Raw genomic sequence first — 25,151 nt, 5'->3', positions numbered from 1 at the left:
CCTACCCGACCCTCTTGTTCTGTTCTACTCTACTCTACCCTCTCCTACCCGACCCTCTTGTTTTGTTCTACTCTACCCTCTTGTTCTGTTCTATTCTACTCTACCCTACTCTACTCTACCTACCCTACCCTCTTGTTCTGTTCTATTCTACTCTACCCTACTCTACTCTACCTACCCTACCCTCTTGTTCTGTTCTACTCTACTCTGTCTACTCTACCCTCTTGTTCTGTTCTTTTCTACTCTACCCGTCCCGACCCTCTTGTTCTGTTCTACTCTACCCTCTTGTTCTCTTCTACTCTATTCTACCCTACTCTACTCTACCCTACCCTACCATCTTGTTTTGGTTCTACTCTACCCTCTTGTTCTGCTCTATTCTACTCTACCCTACTCTACCCTCTTGTTCTGTTCTTTTCTACTCTACCCGATCCGACCCTCTTGTTCTGTTCTACTCTACCCTCTTCTTCTCTTCTACTCTATTCTACCCTACTCTACTCTACCCTACCCTACCATCTTGTTCTGTTCTACTCTACTCTCTTGTTCTGTTCTATTCTTTTCTGTTCTACTCTACCCTAACCTACCTCTTGTTCTGTTCTATTCTACTCTACTTTCTTGTCCTGTTCTATTGTATTCTACCCTATCCTACCCTTTTTCTGTTCTATTCTACTCTACTATACTCTCTTGTTCTGTTCTATTCTATTCTATTCTATTCTATTCTATCATACCCTACCTACCCTCTTGTTGTGTTCTGTTCTATTCTACTCTATTCTATCCTACTCTACCCTACCCTACCTACTCTCTTGTTCTGTTCTACTCTCCTCTACTCTCTTGTTCTGTTCTATTCTATCCTACCCTACTCTCTTGTTCTGTTCTATTCTACTCTATTCTATCCTACCCTACCCTACCCTACCTACTCTCTTGTTCTGTTCTACTCTCCTCTACTCTCTTGTTCTGTTCTATTCTATCCTACCCTACTCTCTTGTTCTGTTCTATTCTACTCTATTCTATCCTACTCTACCCTACCCTACCTACCCTCTTGTTCTGTTCTACTCTCCTCTACTCTCTTGTTCTTCTCTATTCTATCCTACCCTACCCTACCCTACCTACCCTCTTGTTCTGTTCTGTTCGAATTCTATTCTACTCTATATATCCAATAATGCTATTCTTTGAGGAATCTAGCTGCCTCGGAGTTGTGCTTGCTATGGATCTATTACTTGAAACCCTGACACAGAGGTCCCCAAAAACCGGGCGGTGGCATGCCCAAAAAACCAGGCCACGCAAACAAGCAAAGTCCCATCTGCGGGATGCAGGCAGCACACGAAACCACGTCCCCTCCGGTCCACGGGAAAATCCTCTCTCTACAGAACCGGTCCCTGGTACCCCAAAGGTTGGGAGGGGGGGTCTCTGGCTTAGAGGATCATCCAGACGCCTCTGTTTCTTTGAAGAAGCTCGAAGGATGGTGCAATCTGTGGTCTTCCTTTTATCTTCCCAGCTTGAAGCTTGAGTGCGAGAAACTGGCCACGGAGAAGACAGAAATTCAGCGACATTATGTCATGGTGAGCAGCTTTTATGGTGCTGATTAAATGCCAGGCTGAGCTTTCCAGGAAAGGGAGTTTTAGAGCCCTCCCTCTTGCCTCTTCGTTGGCCTGTAGCCGAGGATGATGGGAACTGTAGTAGAAAGCTATCATCAGGGGAGCGAGTGGGAAGGTTTGACACTGCTGCAGGGTGTATTTTCCTGTTTTTTGGGGGGTACAAGGGCTACGTTTTTCCAGCTGAAAAAAAATCTGTTCTGACCCAGCTCCCCAACCACGACAAACCGTCTGATGTGAACTCAAAAGATTCCTTGATTTTGCCGGGAGCCCCAACAAAAAGTTTCTCTGTTACCATAGGCTAACAAGTCCATCCGGCAAAAAGATGAGTAGTTGTCTGCCACCTCTATTCATCTCCGCCCTCTGCCTTTTATCCCCAGAGTTAGGGTAGGGGCTTGCTAGCAGCGGTAGCTCTTCCATCCCAAGAACCGGCCCATAGATTTCCACTGTTCTCCTTTCCTCTGCCTTTTATCCCCAGAGTTAGGGTAGGGCCTTGCTAGCAGCGGTAGCTCTTCCATCCCAAGAACCGGCCCATAGATTTCCACTGTTCTCCTTTCCTCTGCCTTTTATCCCCAGAGTTAGGGTAGGGCCTTGCTAGCAGTGGTAGCTCTTCCATCCCAAGGACTGGCCCATGGATTTCCACTGCTCTCCTCTCCTCTGCCTTCTGCACATCCGTGCGTCAGGCACTGGTCCCAGCTGTTCCTCCTCTTCCTCATCAGTCACCTCCAGATTTGGGGGCTGTTGACTCTCCATCTGTGGGCTGACGGACGGCCCAGGCACCGCCTCTGTCTCTCTCTCTCTGACAGCTCCATTCCCTCTTCCCCCTCGGAGCTCTCAAGTTTCCTTGATGTTCACCCTCACTCCCACACCTCCTCCTCCTCATCTGATTCGGTTGCTGGAGGTGCCGGCGACCGACAGGCGACAACACAATCATCCCCGACATACAATCACAATTGAGCCCCACATTTCTGTGGCTAAGTGAGACATCTGTTAAGTGAGTGTTGCCCCATTTTACGACCCCACCAGTCCCAGGTGCTAAGTGAATCTCTGCAGTTTTTAAGTTAGGAACACGGTTGTTAAGCGAATCTGCCTTCCCCCTTGACTCGGCTTGCCAGAAGGTCTCCACAGGGGATCACGTGACCCCGGGACACTGCGGCCGTCATAACTACGAGACAACTAGGAGTAAATCACGTGACAGTGGAGATGTTGCAACAGCCGCAAGAGTGTGAAAAACTTTCCTAAGTCACTTTTTTCAGTGCCGTTGTAACTGCGAACGGTCACTAAAACGAACCGTTGTAAGTCGAGGACTACCTGTACTGTATTTGCAAAAAAAGGAGAGTAAAGTAGGGTGCGGGGGGACTGGCTGTGGAGGTCAGTGCTCCCTGGCTTCTCCATCTTGACCCCTCCCTTCCAGAAATAACGGTCCTCGACTTACGACCACAATTGAGCTCCACATTTCTGTTGCCAAGCAAGATAGTCGTTAAGTGACTTTTGTTGCTTTTAACGGCCTCCCTTGCCCCAGGCGTAAAAGGGAGTCCCTGCAAGTTGTGATTTGACACCTGCAGTTTAACAGGGGCGGGAAACTGGCCTCTTGGCGTTTCAAAATCCTTTATAGAAATCCCATGGCTGACCTTGGATTTCTTTTTGTCTTCCAGTATTATGAAATGTCCTACGGGTTGAACATCGAAATGCACAAGCAGGTAAGTGGACCCGCGTGTTAGAGGCAGGGGTCAGGAACCTCTTTTACTGCTCCAGGGAGTTCTCGACTTACGACCACAATTGGAACCAGAATTTCGGTTGCTGAATAAAGTATATACCGTATTTTTCGGAGTATAAGACGCAACTTTCCCCCCCAAAAAAGAGGGTGAAAATCTGGGTGCACCTTATACACTGAATGCAGCATGTTTGGCCACCCGAAACTCTGCCCTCTTCACAAAAATGGACGTGCAGAGGCTTTGGGAGGCCTGCAAAGTGCTCCTGGGGGCTGGGGAGGGCAAAAACAAGCAGAAAATGTGCCATTTTTTGCTCTCCCCCCTCCAAGTCCTTAGGAGCACTCTACAAGCCTCCCAAAGCCTATGCATGCCCTGGTTTTTTTGCAAAAAAAAGGGGCTGTTTTTTGCTCTTCTTTGCCCCCACCCCCAACCTATAGGATCACTTTGCAGGCCTCTCAAATTCTCTGCCTTCCCCATTTTTCACAAAAAAACAAGGCGCGCAGAGGGTCTGAAAGGCCTGCAGAGTGCAAAAACTTTTCTTTTTTATTTACCTCTTCAAAATCTTGGTGCATCTTATATTCCGGTGCGTCTTATAGCCTGAAAAATAAGGTATACAGAGAGAGCTGTTAAAGCAGGGGTGTCCAAACTTGGGAACTTTAAGACTTGTGGACTTCAACTCCCAGAATTCCCCAGCCAGCATGGCTGGCTGGGGAATTCTGGGAGTTGAAGTCCACAAATCTTAAAGTTCTCAAGTTTGGACACCCCTGTGTTAAAGGAAGCGTGTTTGATTTTACCACGTCTTTCGCCACGGCTGCTAACCAAAACGCCGCAGTTGTTAAGTGAATCACGCAGTCGTCCATTGAATCCAGCTTCCCCCCCCCCCCCCCCCCGTTGACTTGACTCGTCAGAACCTGCCCGGAAGGTTGCAAACCCAGCATCCTAAATCCAGACAGTCCTCGACTTACAACACTTCATTTAGTGGCCGTTCAAAGTTGCGACAGCGCTGAAAAAAAGCGACTCATGACCATGCATCATGCTTATGACCGTTGCAGCACTCCCGCGGTCGTGTGATTTACATTCGGCTGCATGACAACTGACTCACATTTATGACGGTCGAGCGATTCCCCTTTCTGACAAGCAAAGTCAAGGGGGAAACTGGATTCACTTAATAACCGGGTGACTAACCTACATGCCAAGCGCTGCAATTTGGACCATGGTCGCCCCAGGGAATGCTGCGACGGTCATAAGGGCGAGGACCTGTGTCGTAAGTCCTTCCTTCGGAGCCCTCGCAACTTTGGACAGTCGCTAAATGAATGGTTGCAAGTCAGAGATTTGTCTGAAGTGCTGTGGGGTTTCCTGCCTAAGCAGGGGGTTGGACTAGAAGACCTCCAAGGTCCCTTCCAACTCTTGTTATTCTAAATAGAACAATAGAAGACTGCATCGATTCTTTTGTTATGTTCAAAATGGGGATGTTTTAATTCTGAACGAGGGACCGTGGGAGCTCTCCCGATTGGAATTTTCATCCTGATTTGTTTTGATTTTCTCCTTTTTTCCATTTGCTGAAATTTAACCTTTAAAGGTGCACTGGGGGGGGGGCTCCATGCAAGCTTAGCAGCTCGATTTAGATTAATCCTCTCGCCAATCTGTCGAAAATCACGCCCCCCCCACCCCTCCATAAATGTGACAGGTTCCGAGGAGCGGAGAAAGGGCATTTAGCCCCCACCCCACCCCTGTCCGCGGTACGGAAGACAGGCGAACCCAGGTTTTGACGGCATCTGTCTTCCAAATCTGAACCAGCCTCTCGTATTGGGCGCAAATCGCCCCTCTGCAGGGATGAGGAGGGGGCCAGCTTCCCTCTTCCCATCTTGGAATCCCGATGATCCACAGCTGTGGTGGATTCTGGATTCCGTCGCAACTGGTGCGCTGCGCATGGGGGCGGGCGGCCTAGTCGGGCATGTGCACGCGACCGCCCTGCGGCACCCAGCTGCTCGGCGGAGGTCACGCAGGCGGTGTGCCCATTTGCGTCGAAAACCGGGAAGGAACGTGGGCAGGTGGATGGGCCAAATGAGCCACTGTTCCGGTGGCCGCTGCTCCCAGCTACCACTGGTACGCCCGTACTGGGCCATACCCCCCGGAACCCACCACTGATCCACAGAATAACAGAGTCGGAAGGAACCTTGGAGATCTTCTAGTCCAGTGATGGCAAATCTGTTCGGCACCTGCCGAAAAGAGAGCACTTCGTGCTCATCTGGGCCGCGACCAGGAAGAGGAGCTGCCCAGGAGGGGAGGGATGCGTGTGCTGGAAAATGAACTTCCTGTTTCCGTCGCGCGCATATACATCGGCCAGCGAGTCTTCCGGTTACTGCCGCGCATGCTGACGCAACGATCAGCTGGCCGGCGGACATGCTCACGCCGGAAACCAGAAGACCAGCTCTTCTGGTTTCCGGCACTGTTGCATGGACGAAGGCCAGCTGATGGTTGCATACACATGCGCACCAGAAACCCAGAAGAGGAACAGATGCTGCAACACTTGCCAGGAGACATGGCTCTGTGTGCCACTTCGTGCATGCGTGCCATCACGGTTCTAGTCCAACCCCCTGCTGAAGCAGAAAGCCCTAAATTGTTTCAGACAAGTGGCTGTCCAATCGCTTTTAAAAGCCTCCAGTGCTGGAGCATTCACAACTTCTGGTGGCCAGCTGTTCCACTGGTTAATCGTTCTCACTGCCAGGAAATTCCTCCTTCATCCCCGGTTGCCACTGGTTAATGGTTCGAACTTTCAGGAAATTTCTCCTTAGTTCTAGGTTGCATCTCTGCTAGAGTTGGAAGGGACCTTGGAGGTCTTCTAGTCCAACCCCCTGCTCAAGCAGGAGACTCTATATCATTTCAGATAAGTAGTTGTCCAACCTCTTCTTAAAAAACCTCCAGTGATGAAGCACTCACAACCTCTGGTGGCCAGCTGTTCCACTGGTTAATTGTTCTCACTGCCAGGAAATTCCTCCTTCATCCCCGGTTGCTTCTCATAGGTTTCCATCCATAAGTTTCCACCCATGGGCAACCCGGAAGTGAAGGGAAGCCTGGTGAAACCTCCCCGGTAGGGGGGGGGGGCAGAAGGCACCTTTTTTGCCCTTCTCAGGCTCCTGGAAAGCCTCTGGGTTGTGCAGGGTCGCACACGCATGCACACGGGGGGGGGCATAGTATTATAAGTGTGGGCACGCCTGCGCATGACTCCCCTGCGCTCCTCCTGTTTTTGGCACGTGATGGGAAAAAGGTTAGCCATCACTGACTGAGACTTATATACCACTCCATAGTGCTTTCATAGAATACGATAATAAGTTGGATGGGACCTTGGAGGTCTTCTAGTCCAACCCACCAGCTCAAGCATTCCGTTCCAGATGGAATGGCTATCCAACATCTTCTTAAAGACTTCCAGTGTTGGGGCATTCACGACTTCTGGAGGCAACTTCTGTTCCACTGATTAATTGTTCTCACTGTCAGGAAGTTTCTCCTCAGTTCTAAGTTGCTTCTCTCCTTGATTAGTTTCCACCCATTGCTTCTTGTTCTACACTCAGGTGCTTTGGAGAATAGTTTGACTCCCTCTTCTTTGTGGCAATCCCTGAGATATCGGAAGACTGCTATCATGTCTCCACTAGTCCTTCTTTTCATTAAGCTAAACACACCCAGTTCCTGCAACCGTTCTTCATATGTTTTAGTCTCCAGTCCCCTAATCCTCTTTGTTGCTCTTCTCTAAACTCTTTCTAGAGTCTCCACGTCTTTTTTTACATCGTGGTGACCAAAACTGGATTCCAAGTGCAGCCTTATAAAATGATATTAAAAGCCGATGTTCCATATCCCTCTCCTTTCTCTCTCTCTCTCTCTCTCTCTCTCTCTCTCCCTCCCCGTGTGTGTTTCCTTGTGATGTTGTGTGTGCTGTTGCATGGCAGAATTTACAACCAGCTTCAGGTGCTGCTGGCCTGGCCGGTTGCCAGAAATCTGTCACGGCTTCCCTTCCCTCCCCCTGTTTTATTTTAAGGAGAAACTCATAACTCCGGGCTGTGACAGCCTCCAGGTGACAAATGAGAGCTGGCCTGATGTATAAGCTTTGTGGTTATCCCCTCGGCCGGCTGGCCAGCCCGTGCTGCTCGATCCCTTCTCCCCTTTCTCTATTGGAGACCCCCCTCCTCTCTCTCCCCCAAAGGCTGGCGCCTCCCCTTCGATTAGATTTGCCCAGCAGGTGTCTTTTTAATGTTATTCAAGGCGCCCCCCACCCACCCTCCCCAGGCCCATCCTCCCCCCCCCTTCCCTCATCACCTGCTTTATTGCCAGCATAAAAAGGTCACACCATTCCGTTTGATCCCGGACGAAGCCTCCTCTTAGAGTAAGCTGCTTGGTGGTCGGGTTGCGGTGGTGATGTGGGTTTCTTGATCTCCCCTCCACCCTTCTATTTCTTTTTTTAAAAAATTATTTTTCCAAAAGACTCTGCCTTCCTGTCGGGGAAAATGGTGCTCAGGGATGTGCGTAGGCAGGAAAACAGCTTGACGAAAAAATATAAAGAGGGGAGAGAGAGACACACACAGACAGAGAGAGGGACAGAGAGAGAGAGAGAGAGAGAGAGAAACAGAGAGACAGACAGAGAGAGAGAGACAGAGAGGGACAGAGAGATAGAGAGACAGAGACAGAGAGAGAGAGAAAGAAACAGAGAGAGACACACACAGAGAGGGACAGAGAGAGAGAGAGAGAAACAGAGAGAGACAGACAGACAGAGAGATAGAGACAGAGAGGGAGAGAGAGAGAAAGAAAGAGACAGAGTAATATAGAGAGAGAGAGACACACAGAGAGAAACAGACAGACAGACAGAGAATGGGACTGAGGGAATGAGGCAGAGAGAGAGAGAGACAGGGACAGAGAGAGAGAGACAGAGGGACTGAGAAAGAGAGAGACAGACACACAGGGGGGACAGAGAGAGAGGGGGGGATAGAGAGACAGAAAGAGAGAGAGAGAAAGACAGAGAAGGATAGAGACACACAGAGAGAGAGACAGAAAGAAACAGACAGAGAGACAGTTAGACAGACAGAGGGACAGGGGGACTGAGAGAGAGAGGCAGAGAGAGAGACAGGGACAGAGAGAGAGAGACAGAAGGACTGAGAAAGAGAGACAGAGACAGAGTCACACACAGAGAGAGGGGGGGACAGAGAGAGGGACAGAGACACACACAGAGAGAGGGACAGAGACAGAGGCAGAAGAGAGAGAGAGAAAGACAGAGACGAGAGAGACAGAGAGAGAGAGACAGAAAGATACAGAGAGAGAGAGAGAGAGATGCAAATGAAAGGAATCTCTGAAGAAATGAAAGCTAGGAAATTGAGGGAGGGGTTGCTGAAGTGGGTCTGTTAGCAGAAAATAGGAGAATTGCAATGGGAGAAATTGTCATTCTTAAGGCAAGAGCCCCCGCCCCCAAAAAGGTAAAGGTTCCCCTCACACATAGGTGCTAGTCGTTCCCGACTCTAGGGGGTGGTGCTCATCTCCGTTTCAAAGCGGAAGAGCCAGCGCTGTCCGAAGACGTCTCCGTGGTCATGTGGCCGACATGACTCAAAACCGAAGGCGCACAGAATGCTGTTCCCTTCCAACCAAAGATGGTACCTATTTTTCTACTTGCATTTTTACGTGCTTTCCAACTGCTAGGTTGGCAGAAGCTGGGACAAGTAACGGGAGCTCAGTTTAGCAATGGCCGTTCGTTTAGCCATTTGGCATTTAGTCATGCCGGCCACATGACCACGGAGATGTCTTCGGACAGCGCTGGCTCTTCGGCTTAGAAACGGACATGAGCACCGCCCCCTAGGGTCGGGAACGACTAGCACATATGTGCAAGGGGAACCTTTACCTCACCTTTAATGATGTAGCTTGATGTGGGTGTTTTTTAAATTTCAGTATAGGTAGTTTTGACTTACAACCATCATTAGCCCAAAATCTCTGTTGCTAAGTGAGACAGTTGTTCAGTGATTTTTGCCCCATCTTATGACCTTTGTTAAGTGAATCACTGCAATTGTTAAGTTAGTAACGCCGTTGTGACTTTGCTTTCCAGAAAGTTGCCATAAGGGGAATCACTTGACCCCAGGACACTGCAACCGTCATAAATGTGAGTCGGTTACCAAACGTTCGAATTTTGATCGCGACCGTTCCAAGTTACAGAGCACTGAGAAAAGTGACTTACGACCGTTTTTCATACTTAAGGATGGTTGCAGCCTCCCCAAGGTCATGTGATCAAAATTCAGCCACTTGGCAGCTGACTCATATTTATGACGGTTGCAGTGGTTTGGGATCAAGTGACACCCCCCCCCTTTGCAACCTTCTGACAAACAAGTCAATGCGGTAACCAGATTGACTTCACAACCACGTTCCTAACTTACAACCGCAGTGATACCCTTAACAACTGTGGCCAGGAAACGGAGCAAAGGTCCCTTCGCAAGTGTCCTGCTTAACATCAGAAACCTTGGCTTCAATTGCGGTCGTAAGCCGAGGACTGCTTGTATTCCAGGAAGGAGTTGGGACATTTTTTGGGAAGGGGAGGGGGAGTAGGGATGGGAAGGAATCCAAAAGGAAAGATATTGTGTGTATATTAGTGTGTTCCTTCTCCTTTGCACGCTGGAAGGGCGGACGGATGGATGGAAGCATGGCAAGCAATTTTAGGCCAGGAGCAGGAAATCTGGGCAGGCAGTTTGATCGTTTCTCATCCGGGCAAGCGTTAAAAGGCCACTAAATTGAACATTAACGAGCTGAAAGTGAATTGGAGACAGCTTCCCCTCCTGCGCCCCCTCCCCTCCACCGGAGGTGCCTGGCCACAAGTGCATTACAAAGGCAAATCCATTATGCAACCCCCAAGAGAGAATTAAATTTTTTCCCAGAAAGTACTTACTGTCTCCGTTCCTCTCTTTTCTCCTTCTCTCTCTCTCTCTCTCTCTCTCTCCTTCCTTTTCTCTCTCTCTTTTTCCTGGCAAGTGCTATCTTTTTTTTAAAAAGCTTTATATCCCTGCTAAAATGAATTCAGATGCTAATGGGGAAGGCGAAAGTTTTAAAAACTTTGCCGCTTTCCTGACCAGTTTTTCACGCGTTGGCGGGTTTCCATGGCGAAATAGAGACCGATGAGAGCAAGGCTCTCTGTGCATGCTCAGAGGTCCTCTTATGCCTTAAATTACTGATGGCGATCCCGTTTTCGCGTTTGGAGAACTTCAAAGCAATGGCGTGCTTCTCTCTGGCAAGGGGGCGAAATACAGGGAGTCCTCGAGTTGCAACCGTTTGTTTAGCAATCGTTCGAAGTTACCACGGCACGGGAAAAAGTAATTTATGACCGTTTTTCATACTCACGACCGTTGCAACATCGTTCGAAGTTACCACGGCACGGGAAAAAGTAATTTATGACCGTTTTTCATACTCACGACCGTTGCAACATCCCCCTCCGTGGCCACGCGATGAAAATTCAGGCGCTTGGCAACTGGCTCATACTTATGACGGTTGCAGTGTCTCCGAGTCATAGGATTTCCCTTTTGCGACCACCTGAACAGCAAAGTCAATGGGGAAAACCTGGTATTTGCTTTACAACCATATGACTGCAGGGATTCACTTTACAACTGGGGCAAGAAAAGTGATAAAATGGGACAAAACTCGCAAATACAGGTAGTCCTCAACTTACGGCCACAATAGAGCCCAAAATGTCTGTTGCTAGGTGAGACACTTAACAGCCGTCTCACCTAGCAACAGAAATGTTGATTTGGGGATTAGAATATCATGGAATTATACAATAATACAATAGTAGAGTTGGAAGGGACCTTGGAGGTCTTCTAGTCCAACCCCCTGCCTAGGCAGGAAACCCTATACCGTTTCAGACAAATAGCTATCCAACATCTTCTTAAAGACTTCCAGATTACTTATAGAAGATTACTTATAGAAGTAATATGGATCTTGCAGGAAAGCTAGTCGTTTGATGTGCATTTCTTTCATTTTTATTTTTGCCGATTTGAATTTTGGAGCTGACCAGTGCTGGCGTTGTTTATTTCAAACTAATTTAATTTCAAATAAATTCAATTGATTTCATTGGAAGGAATCAAACTGCTCTCTACACGGGGCTTGTAACCCTTGGCTCAAAATCTGCGTTTGGTGGCTAGCCAAGACTCGTGAAACCGCAGGAAAAATAACAGCCGAGATCATAAAACCTGTCCTCCAATTATGACCGTCAACGGACTCTGACCACTGTGGTTATTTTATAGCCGTCATGACTTAATGACCTTCATGAGCGGGCTCCGTGACGGTCGTAATTTGAGGAGTACTGGGAAGTTGAACCCAAGATCCCGGAGAAAGGCAGTGGGAATGCTGCTTTGTCAGGCTGGCGAGCGGGCGAAAGCATTGTGGTGAATGAGGACGAGGCTTAGCCTGATTTCAAAAGCAGAAAAATGCAAAGGACGGGTTGTCAGTTCAACAGGGCCTGCGTTACTCCCTGCTGGATTTTCAGATGGCGCGATCAAACTTTGAGGAAAACAAAATAGTCCATGGACCATGTTAAAGATTAAAAGCAGAAAGTTTTGCATGAAAAGCAGATAAGCACTGGAATCTAAGGAGAAATTTTCTGACAGTGAGAACAATCAAACCATGGAACAGAAGTTGCCTTTGGAAGTTGTGGGAGCTTCATCCCTGGAAGCTTTCAAGAAGAGACTGGACTGCCATCTGTCAGAAATGGTGTAGGATCTCCTGCTTGGGCAGGGGGTTGGACTAGATGACCTACAAGGTCCCTTCCAACTCTGTTGGTCTGTTCTATTCTATTCTTTATTTTCTATTCTATTCTATTTTTTATTTTCTATTCTATTCTATATTTCCTATTCTATTCTTTATTCCCTATTCTAGTCTATTTTTATTTCCTATTCTATTCTTTATTCCCTATTCTAGTCTATTCTTTATTCCCTATACTATTCTATTTTATTCTTTATTCCCTATTCTAGTCTATTTTCTATTTCCTATTCTAGTCTATTCTTTATTCCCTATTCTATTCTATTCTTTATTCCCTATTCTAGTCTATTTTTTATTTCCTATTCTAGTCTATTCTTTATTCCCTATTCTATTACGTTCTTTATTCCCTATTCTCTTCTCTTCTCTTCTATATTTCTCTTCTAGTCTATTCTTTATTCCCTATTCTATTCTATTTTTTATTTCTTATTCTAGTCTATTCTTTATTCCCTATTCTATTCTATTCTTTATTCCCTATTCTCTTCTCTTCTCTTCTATATTTCCTATTCTATTCTTTATTCCCTATTCTATTCTATTTTTTATTTCTTATTCTTGTCTATTCTTTATTCCCTATTCCAGTCTATTCTATTCTTTATTCTCTATTCTATTCCTTTCCACTCCACTCCACTCCATTCCTATTCTATTCTTTCTATTCCATTTCTATTCCATTTTGTGGGAATTCAGGGGGATAGACTGTGATGGCCTTTTCCCTTTCTCCTGCCCTCTCCCCCCCTCCTCTTTCCCCCTTGCAGACGGAGATTGCCAAGCGGCTGAATGTCATCTGTGCTCAGCTCATCCCCTTCTTGTCTCAGGAGGTGAGTGTCATGATAGGTTATTCCTTTCTCCCATCCTACTTGCAGATAGGATGTAAGATTTTTCAGCTTAAAAAACAAACAAATCTGGGAACCAGTTTGGTCCAGTGATGAAGGCACCAAAGCTAGAAAAAGGCAAGTGGTGAGTTCTAGTCCCATCTTAGCAATGGAAGCCAGCTGGGTGACTTTGGATCAGTCACCAGGAGACAGTGAATTCTAGTCCCGCTTTAGACATGAAAGCCAGCTGGGTGACTTTGGACCAATCACAAGGAGATAGTGAGTTCTAGTCCCACCTAAAGCACAAAAGGCAGCTGGGCGACTTTGAGCCAATCACCAGGAGACTGGGAGTTCTAGTCTCACCTGAGGGATGAAATCTGTCTGGGTGACTTTGGGCCAATCACCAGAAGACTATGAATTCCAGTCCCGCCTTAGGTATGAAACCTCTCTGGGTGACTTTGGACCAATCGTGAGGAGACTGGGAGTTCTAGTCTCACCTGAGGGATGAAATCTGTCTGGGTGACTTTGAGCCAATCACCAGAAGACTACGAATTCCAGTCCCACCTTAGGTATGAAACCTCTCTGGGTGACTTTGGACCAATCGTGAGGAGACTGGGAGTTCTAGTCCTGCCTTAGGCACAAAAGTCATCTGGGTGACTTTGGACTTGTTTAATTTCAAGTTTATTGTCAAATACGTTCTTGAAACAATTACTTTATTGCTGGGTTTTGTCCCAGATCCAACCTGGTCCAAATTCAGCATGCAGGTTCTTAGTTCGGTCCAGTAGTTAAAGCACCAGGCTACGAAGTGAGAAATCATGAGTTCCAATCCTGCTTTAGCCATGAAAGCTGGCTGGAGGACTTTGGGCCAGTCACCAAGAGACTGTGAATTCTAGTCCTGCCTTGCGGGATGAATGCCGGTGGGGTGCCTTTAAGCCAATCACCAGGAGACTGGGAGTTCTAGTCCTGCCTTAGGGGCAAAAGCCAGCTGGGTGACTTTGGCCAATCACCAGGAGACTGGGAGTTCTAGTCCTGCCTTAGGGGCAAAAGCCAGCTGGGTGACTTTGGCCAATCACCAGGAGATTGTGAATTCTAGTCCTCCCTTAGGGACAAAAGCCAGTCTCTAAGTGATTCTGGGCATCTTGGACGTAAGGAGGAAGATAAATCCACCGCTACGATGATTTAAAATAGACCCAGAGTATCCAAAGTTTTGTAAATGATAATCATGTTTCTCGCCCCTTTTGTTTTTCGGTAGCACCAACAACAAGTAGTCCAGGCGGTGGAGCGGGCCAAGCAGGTGACGGTGGCAGAACTGAATGTGGCAATCGGGGTATGTAGGACTCTCTCTCTTTTTTGCCGCTTGTTGTGGTTTTCTTGATGCCCAGAAGGACTATGATGGTTTCTGGTGAATCGGGCCCATTTGGCATCTGTCACGCTTCTCTGCGTTTAAGGAGAAACGTCTCATCGCTGGGAGTTGTACTAGATGACACAACTTTGCTTCTAGGTGTTGGGAGTTCACCACCACTGGTGGTTTTGAGGAGACAGACGGACACTTCTCAAGCGTGACTGAATTGTTTTCTGGGAAGCACAAAAGTGGACTAGATCAGGGGTGTCCAAACTTGGCAACTTTAAGACTTTAACTTTAAGCTCTGCTGGCTGGGGAATTCTGGGAGTTGAAGTCCACAAGTCTTAAAGTTGCCAAGTTTGGACACCCCTGGACTAGATCAGGGGGTCAGCAAACTGCGGCTCTGCAGCCGCATGTGGCTCTTTCCTCCCTCTGCTGCAGCTCCGTCACCGGTCGGCGCCACAATTTTGAGAGGAGCTTACGGTGGGGAGGGGGGGAGAGAAGCAGAGTGCGCCAGGAGGAGACTCTATGGCAAGGGGAGGGTTTTCCAGTCGTCTCCACCATTGATAGGGCTTTCGGTTAGGACAGGTAGAGGAAAAAGGACGCCGCGCTAGGAGGAGACTCTATGGTGGGGGAACTGAACTTCCGGTCAGCTCCAGAATTGAACGGGGGGCTTCCGGTTAGGACCTTTGGGGCTTCCGGTGTTTTCTTTTCTGCGGGAAACAGATCCAAATGGCTCTTTGAGAGTTTAGGTTTGCCGAACCCTGACCTAAGCAGCCATGATTGCTGCCTCCCCAACCAGCCAGCCAGCCCCACCTGACCTGCTTCCTGCCTGGCCAGCCAGCCCACAACCTCACCGTTCTCCTCATTGTAGTCCTCCCTGCCCCAGCAGCAGTGAGCTCCGCAGGACAGGCACTCATTCCTGCCCCAGCGCAGCAAACTCCGGCGGGCTGGATGCGGGTGGGAAGGGCCTGGCCCCACAGTGCTTCCTCGCTCAGTTGAAGGCCTTGTTCAGCCTCCAAACAGTAAGCCTGGCCCACCTAAGCGAGCAGCGCAACAGGTCCATGGACAGCGTTGGTGTTCTGATCTAGGCTTCCCAGCTGCACGAAGCCAAGTCCTCGTCCCGATAAGCCTCTTTTATTTAATTTACAGTCACAGACCTTATCTAGTTTGGAGAGCTGCCAGGATGATATCTTCAAAACTTGGCAAGGAGTCTTGGAGAGTCACGGACCAATTAAGGGAACTAATTGTCTCCTGCAAACTCCACTCCCCTTTTGCCCCTCTTTTATTCCCTATGGGAGGGGCCATTCATCGTCCACCTGTGGCTTTACTCCCAAGTCAACCCCTGTTCTTTAGCTGTTCCCTTCGTCTGGCAACTCTGCGCATTCGCCCACTGGGAACAGGCTCCAGCTGTTCTTCTGCCCCACTGATGTCTGACTCCGAAGGCAGCTGATAACTGTCAGACGGCCCTGGCCCCCTCTCTGCCTCCAACACAGAGCCCTCCTCAGAGCCTTCCCCAGACTCCAGGACTGGTCCATCTTCCTCCCCAGCCTCCTCAGTGTCTGAATCTGATGCCAGCTCTGCTGCCTGCTAAGGGGCCGCAACAATTAGTTCCTGCACCCGGTTGATTCCAATTCCACAGTCAGCCATAAACACGAGCAAAACTCACTTACTCAATTTCTCACTTAGCAACATTACATTTTGGGCTCCGCGGTGGATAGGATAGGATAGGATAGGATAAGGAATAAGGATAGGATAGAATATGGAATAAGAATAGGATAGGATAGGATAGGATAAGGAATAAGGATAGGATAGAATATGGAATAAGAATAGGATAGGATAGGATAGGATAGGATAAGGAATAAGGATAGGATAGAATATGGAATAAGAATAGGATAGGATGGGATAGGATAGAATAAGGAATTAGGATAGGATAGAATATGGAATAAGAATAGGATAGGATAGGATAGGATAAGGAATAAGGATAGGATAGAATATGGAATAAGAATAGGATAGGATAGGATAGAATAAGGAATTAGGATAGGATAAGGATAGGATAGAATAAAGAATAAGGATAGGATAAGGAATTAGGATAGGATAGGATAAGGAATAAGGATAGGATAGGATAGAATGAGGACTAAGGATAGGATAGAATATGGAATAAGATTAGGATAGAATAAGGAATAAGGATAGGATAGGATGAGGACTAAGGATAGGATAGAATAAGGATAGGATAGGCTAAGGAATTAGGATAGGATAAGGAATGAGGAATAAGGATAGAATAGAATAAGGAATAAGGATAGGATAGAATAAGGAATTAGGATAGGATAGAATTAGGATAGGATAAGGAATGAGGACTAAGGATAGGATAGAATAAGGATAGGATAGGATAGGATAAGGAATGAGGAATAAGGATAGGATAGAATAAGGAATTAGGATAGGATAGAATAAGGATAGGATAGGATAAGGAATGAGGAATAAGGATAGGATAGAATGAGGACTAAGGATAGGATAGAATAAGGATAGGGTAGTCTAAGGAATAAGGATAGGATAGGATAGGATAAGGAATGAGGACTAAGGATAGGATAGAATAAGGATAGGATAGGATAAGGAATGAGGACTAAGGATAGGATAGAATAAGGAATTAGGATAGGATAGAATAAGGATAGGATAGGATAAGGAATGAGGAATAAGGATAGGATAGAATGAGGACTAAGGATAGGATAGAATAAGGATAGGGTAGTCTAAGGAATAAGGATAGGATAGGATAGGATAAGGAATGAGGAATAAGTATAGGATAGAATAAGGAATAAGGATAGGGTAGGATAAGGAATAAGGATAGGATAGAATAAGGATAGGATAGAATGAGGACTAAGGATAGGATAGAATAAGGATAGGATAGTCTAAGGAATAAGGATAAGATGGGATAGGATAAGGAATGAGGAATGAGGAATAAGGATAGAATAAAATATAGAATGGAATAAGAATAGAACAGAACAGAAAGGAATAAGAATGGAATAGTAGAATAGGATAGAATAATTTTATTGTCACTTTGAATGTACACTAATCAACATGCATTGAAATGAAATTTTGTGGCATATACAGCTCTCAGAGGGTCACCACTTCCAAAATATACACTACATACTAAATTCTGACCCCAATTGTGGTCGCAAGCCGAGGACCTTCCGTATTTCTTCGCCTCGTTCGCTTGTGCAAAACGCTTGCGGGGTGCGAGGAATGTCCCTCGGATCAGCTACCTTGGCGATTTCCGGGTGCTTTAAAATCCCCCCCTTTTTTGGGGGGGGGAATCTTAAAAATGCCTTGTATTTTTGAACGCCCTGCCTGCCTGCCTGCCCGTTGTTCCGGAGTAGGAGAAGAAGAAGAGAAAGGAAGGTTTCTATGCCCTTGGAAATTGCCAACGTAGCTGGCTCCATCTCAACTGCACCGAAGCCTTTGTGGCGATTCGATTGCTTCTTTTCTTTAATATTTGATTTGAGGGCCGTAATCGAGGGCGAGAGGAGGCTCGGCGGTCTAAATTGGATCCTAATGGATGTCTTGCTTCTTCCTGGCTCTCCCCTCCCCCCCCTCCACTTCCTTGCCCGATTTGCTGCAAATTCGGGCTGAGCCTTCCTCTTTCTCCCCCCCCTTCCTTTTTTTTTTTGCAAGGTTCTTTTTGAGATCATTCATTATTTACCGAGCTGAGCCTCCTCGCAGGCTCTCGTCTCCTGCAAACTTTGATGGATTTTGCTGCGTTCTCGGGAATTGTATTTTTTTTGTTGTTGTTGTTTCTGTTGTCCAAATTGTCTTGGCCTTCATTCGTGTCTTTGCATCTTTTATGGGGAATGCACAGGACAGGTTTGGGGGGGGGGGTAACACTCCCTTTGCAGGAAGGTAACTGCAAAATTTAGGGTGAGCATGTGTAAGTGTGACCCATAAGCCCCAGATGGGATTCATAAAGGGAGAAAGAGATGCAGCTGCCTAACTGCTAGGTATTAATTCAATCAAAGATATTTTGATTTGTGGCATCCTTGGTGGTCTCTGAGCTTGGTTGTTTTCTTGGAGGCGTTTCATGACCCAACGAGGTAACATTATCAGGACTAGAAAAGAATGGGGTTTGTGCAGAGGAGGAAGAGGACTGTTCTGACCTAGGCTTCCCAAAAGCACAAAGACAACTCCTCGTCCTGATAAAACCCCTTTTATTTAGTTTAAAGGGAATTCCTCTCCAGCAAAGTCCCAGCCAGGAGTCTTTCAAGAGATTTCACAACTACAGAGCTTCATCAGGCTTGGAGAGCGGCCAGGTTGATATCTTCCAAACGCCACTCGGTAGCAGACAATACTTGGCAAAAAGTCAGGAACAGATCTTCACCCTAAGGAATTGAACTAATTGCCTCCTGCAAACTCCACTCCCCTTTCGCTCCCATTTATTCCCTATGGGAAGGGCCATTCACCCGTGCCTTTACTCCTGAGTCAGCCCTTGTTCCTTAGCTGTCTGGCAACTCTGCACATGCGCACACTGGGAACAGGCTCCAGCTGTTTTTCTGCCCCACTGATGTCTGAGTCCGAAGGCAGCTGATAACTGGCATACGGCCCTGGCCCCCTCTCTGCCTCCGATGCAGAGCCCTCATCAGAGCCTTCCCCGGACTCCAGGACTGGCCCATGTTCCTCCCCAGCCTCCTCACTGTCTGAATCGGCTAAAATAAGCCCTCCCCAAAAATATTGCAACACAGCAGCAGCCTTGAGGTGACCAGGCTCGCCGTCTCCTGCACCTCAAAAACGATAAGACCTCCCCGAAAATAAGGCCAAGCGCTTATTTCAAGGGTCAAAAGAAAGTTAAGACCCTTTGTTTTTTCTTGAAGACGTTTCGCTTCTCATCCAAAAGGCTTCTTCCGTTCTGACTGAATGGCGGGGAATGGAAGGATTTATATTCCTTGCAGTCCTGTGATCGTTAGCATTCTTTCTGAGAGTATTTGAGGCCACTTGGACATTTATTCTATGCAGGTGACTCCCAAGGGCACAGATAAAGCTCCAAGTGGCCTCAACGACTCTCGAGAATGTTAATGATCAGATGAGTACAAGAAATCTAAATCCTTCCATCCTCCACCATTCAGTTACTGCCTTAATCACTGCAGGGATTCGCTTAACAACAGTGGCAAGGAAAGGTCATAAAATGGGGCAAAAATCCCAGGACTGTCTTGCTTAGCAATGGAAATGTTGGGCTCAATTGTGGTTGTAAGCCGAGGACTCAGCGGTATTATGGAGCTTGCCCATTATTAGTCATGACAGTCGTAAAGCAAATGACCCACCCAATTTTTCGACATTTGTTTGCAAAGGTCATTAAGTGAATCACCATGATCATTAACTGGATCCATGGTGAACCCGTTACTTGTTATGGGGCATTTTTGCCTAAAACTGTAAATGTGGATTGATTGCCCAGGGTCTAAAATGCGATCCCGTGACCATGGAAGGCAAGGGGGGTTGGATTCATTGAAGCTTTGGAACCTTGGGCTAAGTATGGGTAGTCCTCGACTTACAACAGTTTGTTTAGTGACCGTTGCAGGATCTCCATGGTCAGGTGATTTACATAGAATAGAAGAATAGAATAGAATAATAACTTCATGGTCACTTTGAATCAGTGGTGGGTTTCAAAAATTTTTTGGAACCTCTTCTGTAGGTGTGGCCTGCTTTGTGGGAGTGACTTGCTGGCCATGTGACTGGGTGGGAGTGGCTTGCCAGCCATGTTACTGAATGGGAGTGGCTTGGCAGTCATGTGACTGGGTGGGCGTGGCCAACTTGTAAAAATGTGGTGAAACTCCCTTAATAACGCTCTTGCTTAGCAACCAAAATGTTGGCTCAGAAACTCTGGCCTTTGAAGCACGCAAGTCTTAAAGCTGTCAAGTTACAAATTTCCTGGCAGTGAGAACAATTAATCAGTGGAACAGCTTGCCTCCAGAAGTTGTGAATGCTCCAATACTGGATGTTTTTAAGAAGATGTTGGATAACCTCTTGTCTGACGTGGTGTAGGGTTTCCTGCCTAAGGAGCAGATTAGACTAGAAGACCTCCAAGGTCCCTTCCAACTCTGCTATTGTATTTGTATGAGGGTCGCAATGTCCTTGGAGTCATGTGACCACCTACAAAGGAAAGCCAAGGGGGAAGTCAGATTCACTTAACGACCGTGTTTAAGCACTACCCCGATTTAACAAAGGTGCCGAAGACAGGTGTTGAAACGGCGCAAACTCCCTTAACAAATTTCTACATGGGGCTGCCCTTGGGACGCGCCCGGAGACTGCAGTTGGTTCAGAACGCAGCCGCGCGGGCTGTGATGGGGAGTACGAGGTACTCCCACGTAACACCTCTCCTGCACGAGCTGCACTGGCTACCTGTGGTTTTTCGGGTGCGTTTCAAGGTGTTGATTACCATCTTTAAAGCGCTCCATGGCACGGGACCTAGTTACTTGCGGGATCGCATCCTCCCACATACATCCCTGCGGCCAATTCGCTCACACAGGAAGGGACTTCTCCTGGTGCCGTCCACTAGGCAATGCCAACGGGCGACACCAAGGAGTAGGGCCTTCTCTGTGATGGGCCCAACCCTCTGGAATGACCTCCCCCCCGACATTAGAACCACTTCTGACCTCCGCTCCTTCCGGCAAAAATTGAAGACTCACCTGTTCCGATTAGCAGGCCTGGCATAATTACAACTGTCCCTCCTGGCAAATGTATTATTATCTGGTTATTTTAGGGTTTTTTTTTTTTAATCTGTTGTGTCTGTTTTAGGGATTTTAAAAAATTATATTTATTCAGCTTTGTACAGTTCTTTTAATTGCATTTTAACCTCCTCCAAACTGTACATATTTAATTTTTTATTGTATTTTTGTGATATTCTCTATGGACTGTACACCGCCCCGAGTCCCTTCTGGGAGAGGGGGCGGTCTAGAAGCACAAATAAATTGAAATTGAATTGAAATTGAACAAATTTCTTACTCAACAAACACACATTTTGGGGGCTGAATTGTGGTGGTTGAGGTTGAGGACAGCCTGTAATTTTTGGCAGGGATCTGTTGTAACTTTGAAGGGTTGGTTGTATATATATATATTTTTTAACCACACCCCCTGTGGAAATCTCTGGGGACGCTGCCTTGCTCAGATAATCTGCCTTTGAAGGGTTGGCTGACAGCTGTCCCTTATCTTCCTAGCTGCCCATCTCTGCTTTCCATTCAGCTGCCAAGGCTCCTCGCAGCTAATATCTAATTAATAAAAATTAATGTAGCAATAACGGCATAAACCATAAAAGGGGATGCATTAAAACCAGCCCTTGCTGTGTCTCAATGCAAACATGGCTGCATTGTTTTATAGCAGTGTTTTCCAACTGGCGTGCTACATACGCAGTTGTGCCAGGGGATTGTTTTTCGTGTGCCATGAGGTTTTTCCCCCCTCCTATTTGCATTGTGTGTATTCTGCACAATAGAATGAGGTGGGATTCAACAATTATTAATATCCCTGGGACGGTGAATTCTAGTCCTATCTTAAGCCCAAAAGCCAGCTGGGTGACTCTGGGCCAATCACCAGGAGACGGTGAATTCTAGTCCTATCTTAAGCACAAAAGCCAGTTGGGTGACTCTGGGCCAATCACCAGGAGACGGTGAATTCTAGTCCTACCTTTAGCTCAAAAGCCAGTTGGGTGACTCTGGGCCAATCACTAGGAGACAGTGAATTCTAGTCCTACCTTAAGCTCAAAAGCCAGTTGGGTGACTCTGGGCCAATCACCAGGAGACGGTGAATTCTAGTCCTATCTTAAGCCCAAAAGCCAGTTGGGTGACTCTGAGCCAATCGCTAGGAGACTGTGAGTTCTAGTCCCTCACTCTCAGTCCAACCCACCTCACAGCGTGACGGTTGTTGGGAAATTAGGAGGTAGGATGATTAAAAATGCTAGCTGCCTTGAGTTACTTACAAAGTATTAAAGGCAGGATTTAAGAAACCAAATAAATACTCAAGGCAAACTTCAAAATGTTAAAATGCAAACGTAGAAACAACAGCGCTTTTTGTGAACCATAAAAAAAAACCACCCAGTTGCACGACCTCTAAGGCTCTCCAATTGCTTTCTGTCTCCCCAGCACCAGCTCCAAGCTCAACACCTCTCCCATCACGCACCCCCCATCCCGTTGACCCCTCACCCGTCCAGCGTCCAGTCTGCCAGCCTGGCGACCCTTGGTAGCGCTTCTGGGCTGCTGGCGCTGTCTGGAGCATTGGGGGCGCAGGCCCACCTGGTTGCCAAGGATGATCGAGGGCTTCTGGATGCCGACCGAGGTAGGTTTCTCCAGATAATGTTCGTTCTTTGAGAGAGAGCTATGAAGGGTTTTCCTGATTGATCAAATTTGCCTAACTTGGGTGGAGGGGAAGGCTGGGTCTAGCTAGTACAGTGTTTCTCAACCTTGGCGACTTTAAGTCCTGTGGACTTCAACTTTCAGAATCCCCCAGCCAGCACAGCTGGCTGGGGAATTCTGAGAGTTGAAGTCCACAAGACTTAAAGTCACCAAGGTTGAGAAACACTGAGCTAGTAGGACAGGCTTGGCAACTTTAAGGTATGCAGACTTCAATTCCCAGAATTCCCCAGACACCATTTGTGGACTTCAACTCCCAGAATTCCCTAGCCAACATTTGTGGACTTCCAACTCCCAGAATTCCCTAGACACCATTTGTGGACTTCCAACTCCCAGAATTCCCTAGACACCATTTGTGGACTTCAACTCTCAGAATTCTGCAACAAACATTTGTGGACTTCAACTCCAAGAATTCCCCAGGATCATTTGTGGACGTCAACACCCAGAATTCCCCAGCCACTGTTTGTGGACTTCAAATCCCAGCATTCCCTAGCCCAGTGGTGGGCAACCTTTTTTTTCAACTGAGCCAAATCTCGCCAAAACCACGATTGAAATTTATTTTGAGAGCCACATTTTTAAAACCGAAAATACATAGGATGGTACACTGTTTTTAGTTTCAATAAGTTTTTATTGAGAATATTCTGCATGCAAGTATCCACATAGGTCGGGAGGATACAAATAACACAACTAATAAAACAAAAACTTTAGAACGATATTATTTATCGATAACGTTAAATTCCGTAAAATTTGCCTTACAATGTAGAGAAAATTACATCCTGACAATGACTGACAAAGTCACAACCACTAATGTGAACATTGGCCTTGCATTTCCTTGGATAGTTTGAGTAAGTCAGGTTTGTATGTTGTTGTTTTTAATTTCATCTCTCTGTCCCACTTTCTTTCTTTTTTTCTTTTTCTTTCTCTCTCTCTCTCTGGTTCTTTGTCTCTCTCTCTCCCTCCCTCCCTCTCTGTCTCCCTCTGTCATTTTCTCTGGGTGTCTATCTGTCTCTCTCTCTCTCTGTATCTCTGTCTCTCTCTCCTCCTTCCCCCATCTCTGTCACTCTGTGTGTGTGTCTGTCTGTCTGTCTCTCACTCACTCTCTGTGTGTGTGTGTCTGTCTCTGTCTCTCCCTCTGTCTCTCTCCCCTCCCTTCCTCTCTCTCTGTCACTCTGTGTATGTGGGTGTGTCTGTCTCTCACTCATTCACTTAATCACTCACTCTGTGTGTGTCTCTCTGTCTGTCTGTCTATCTTTCTCTCCCTCCCTCCCCCTCTCTGTCTCTCTCTGTGTGTGTGTGTGTGTGTGTGTGTGTCTGTCAGTCTCTCTCTGATTCCCTCCCTCCCTCCCTCTCTCTGTTCCTCTCTCTGTCTGTCTGTCTCACTCACACACACACATACACTGTGGTCACCTTGTTGAGTGTTCCAATCACATTTGAAACACTCAACAACTGGCCTGCATTTATGGTATTTTGCAGCATTGGTCCTATGACTGCAGAATGCTGCAAAATACCATAAATGCAGGCCAGTTGTTGAGTGTTTCAAATGTGATTGGAACACTCAACAAGGTGACCACAGTGTGTGTGTGTGTGTGTGTGTGTGAGTCAGACAGACAGACAGACAGAGAGAGGAACAGAGAGAGGGAGTGAGGGAATCAGAGAGAGACTGACAGAGTCTGACAGAATCAGAGAGGTACTTTTAACTACCTGGCAGTGGCGTTTTGCCTTGGGGGGCTCCTCAGAACATCCCAAGACTTCGGAGGGAAGCTTACAACCCGGAGCAGGAGCAAAGCCCCTTTCCCAACTGGCCCTTCCTCCCTCGGAACGCTTCGGAGGGAAGCTTCTGCAAAAGCCCGGGCGAGTGACAACAAGTTCCCGCCGTTACGAAGTCTCCGAGGCTGTAATTTTCTGAGCTGTGCGCGCGCTCCTGTTTTCCACGCCGTAGAGCAGCGGCTAGGTTCTGCGCGGCGAGCGATGATTCCGGGGGCCATCCGGGAAGATGAGGAACGCGAGGGGGGACCCTGCCCCCCCACTGATGGCCTCCGGAATCATCGCTCGCCGCTGCTCCACGCCGTGGAAAACAGGCGCGCGCGCACAGCTCAGAAAATTACAGCCTCGGAGACTTCGTAATGGCGGGAACTTCTTGTCACTCGCCCGGGCTTTTGCAGAAGCTTCCCTCCGAAGCCCGAGAGGAGGGAGGGGAGCGGGCGCCCGGCACACAGAAGAGCCGCATTAAAGGGTGTAAAGAGCCGCATGTGGCTCGCGAGCCGCGGCTTGCCGACCACTGCCCTAGCCAATATTAATAGATTTCAGGTCCCAGAATTCTTAAAAATGTCTGAAGAGCTGTCCTGTTTGAGAAACATTGCTGTAAAGCTCGTCTGCTTTCATTGTGCTTCCTCATAGATATGCAGAAACACTGAATGTCTAGTTTAAAACATTGTCTGATATTTGGGTGGGGGGGAAGAGGAAGGGAAGCATGCTGGTTTGGGAATTCTGGAGACTTTAAAGTTGCCAGGTTTGAGAAAATGCAGTACTGGTGTTTTGAGTCGGTTTGAAAGAATGCC

At 47.3% G+C, this 25,151-nt stretch overlaps 1 protein-coding gene across 4 annotated transcripts in view; it reads left to right on the top strand.

Moving 5' to 3' along the window:
• Positions 1–25,151, top strand: part of LOC309394925 (transducin-like enhancer protein 1) — a 77,661-nt gene that overhangs the window by 18,001 nt on the left and 34,509 nt on the right. For all 4 annotated transcript variants that reach the window (XM_081958642.1, XM_081958643.1, XM_081958640.1 and 1 more), the window contains exons 4-8: positions 1,490–1,553; positions 3,242–3,286; positions 12,817–12,879; positions 14,126–14,200; positions 22,327–22,519. In XM_081958642.1, the coding sequence (XP_081814768.1) occupies positions 1,490–1,553; positions 3,242–3,286; positions 12,817–12,879; positions 14,126–14,200; positions 22,327–22,519 (440 nt within the window). The remainder of the gene's footprint in view (positions 1–1,489; positions 1,554–3,241; positions 3,287–12,816; positions 12,880–14,125; positions 14,201–22,326; positions 22,520–25,151) is intronic.

This window comes from Natrix helvetica (genome assembly GCF_964273705.1).
Source record: "Natrix helvetica genome assembly, chromosome: 1".
Taxonomy (NCBI): Eukaryota; Metazoa; Chordata; class Lepidosauria; order Squamata; family Natricidae; genus Natrix; species Natrix helvetica.
Note: the sequence above shows the minus strand (reverse complement) of the source record. Positions and strands in the feature narration are given on the sequence as shown.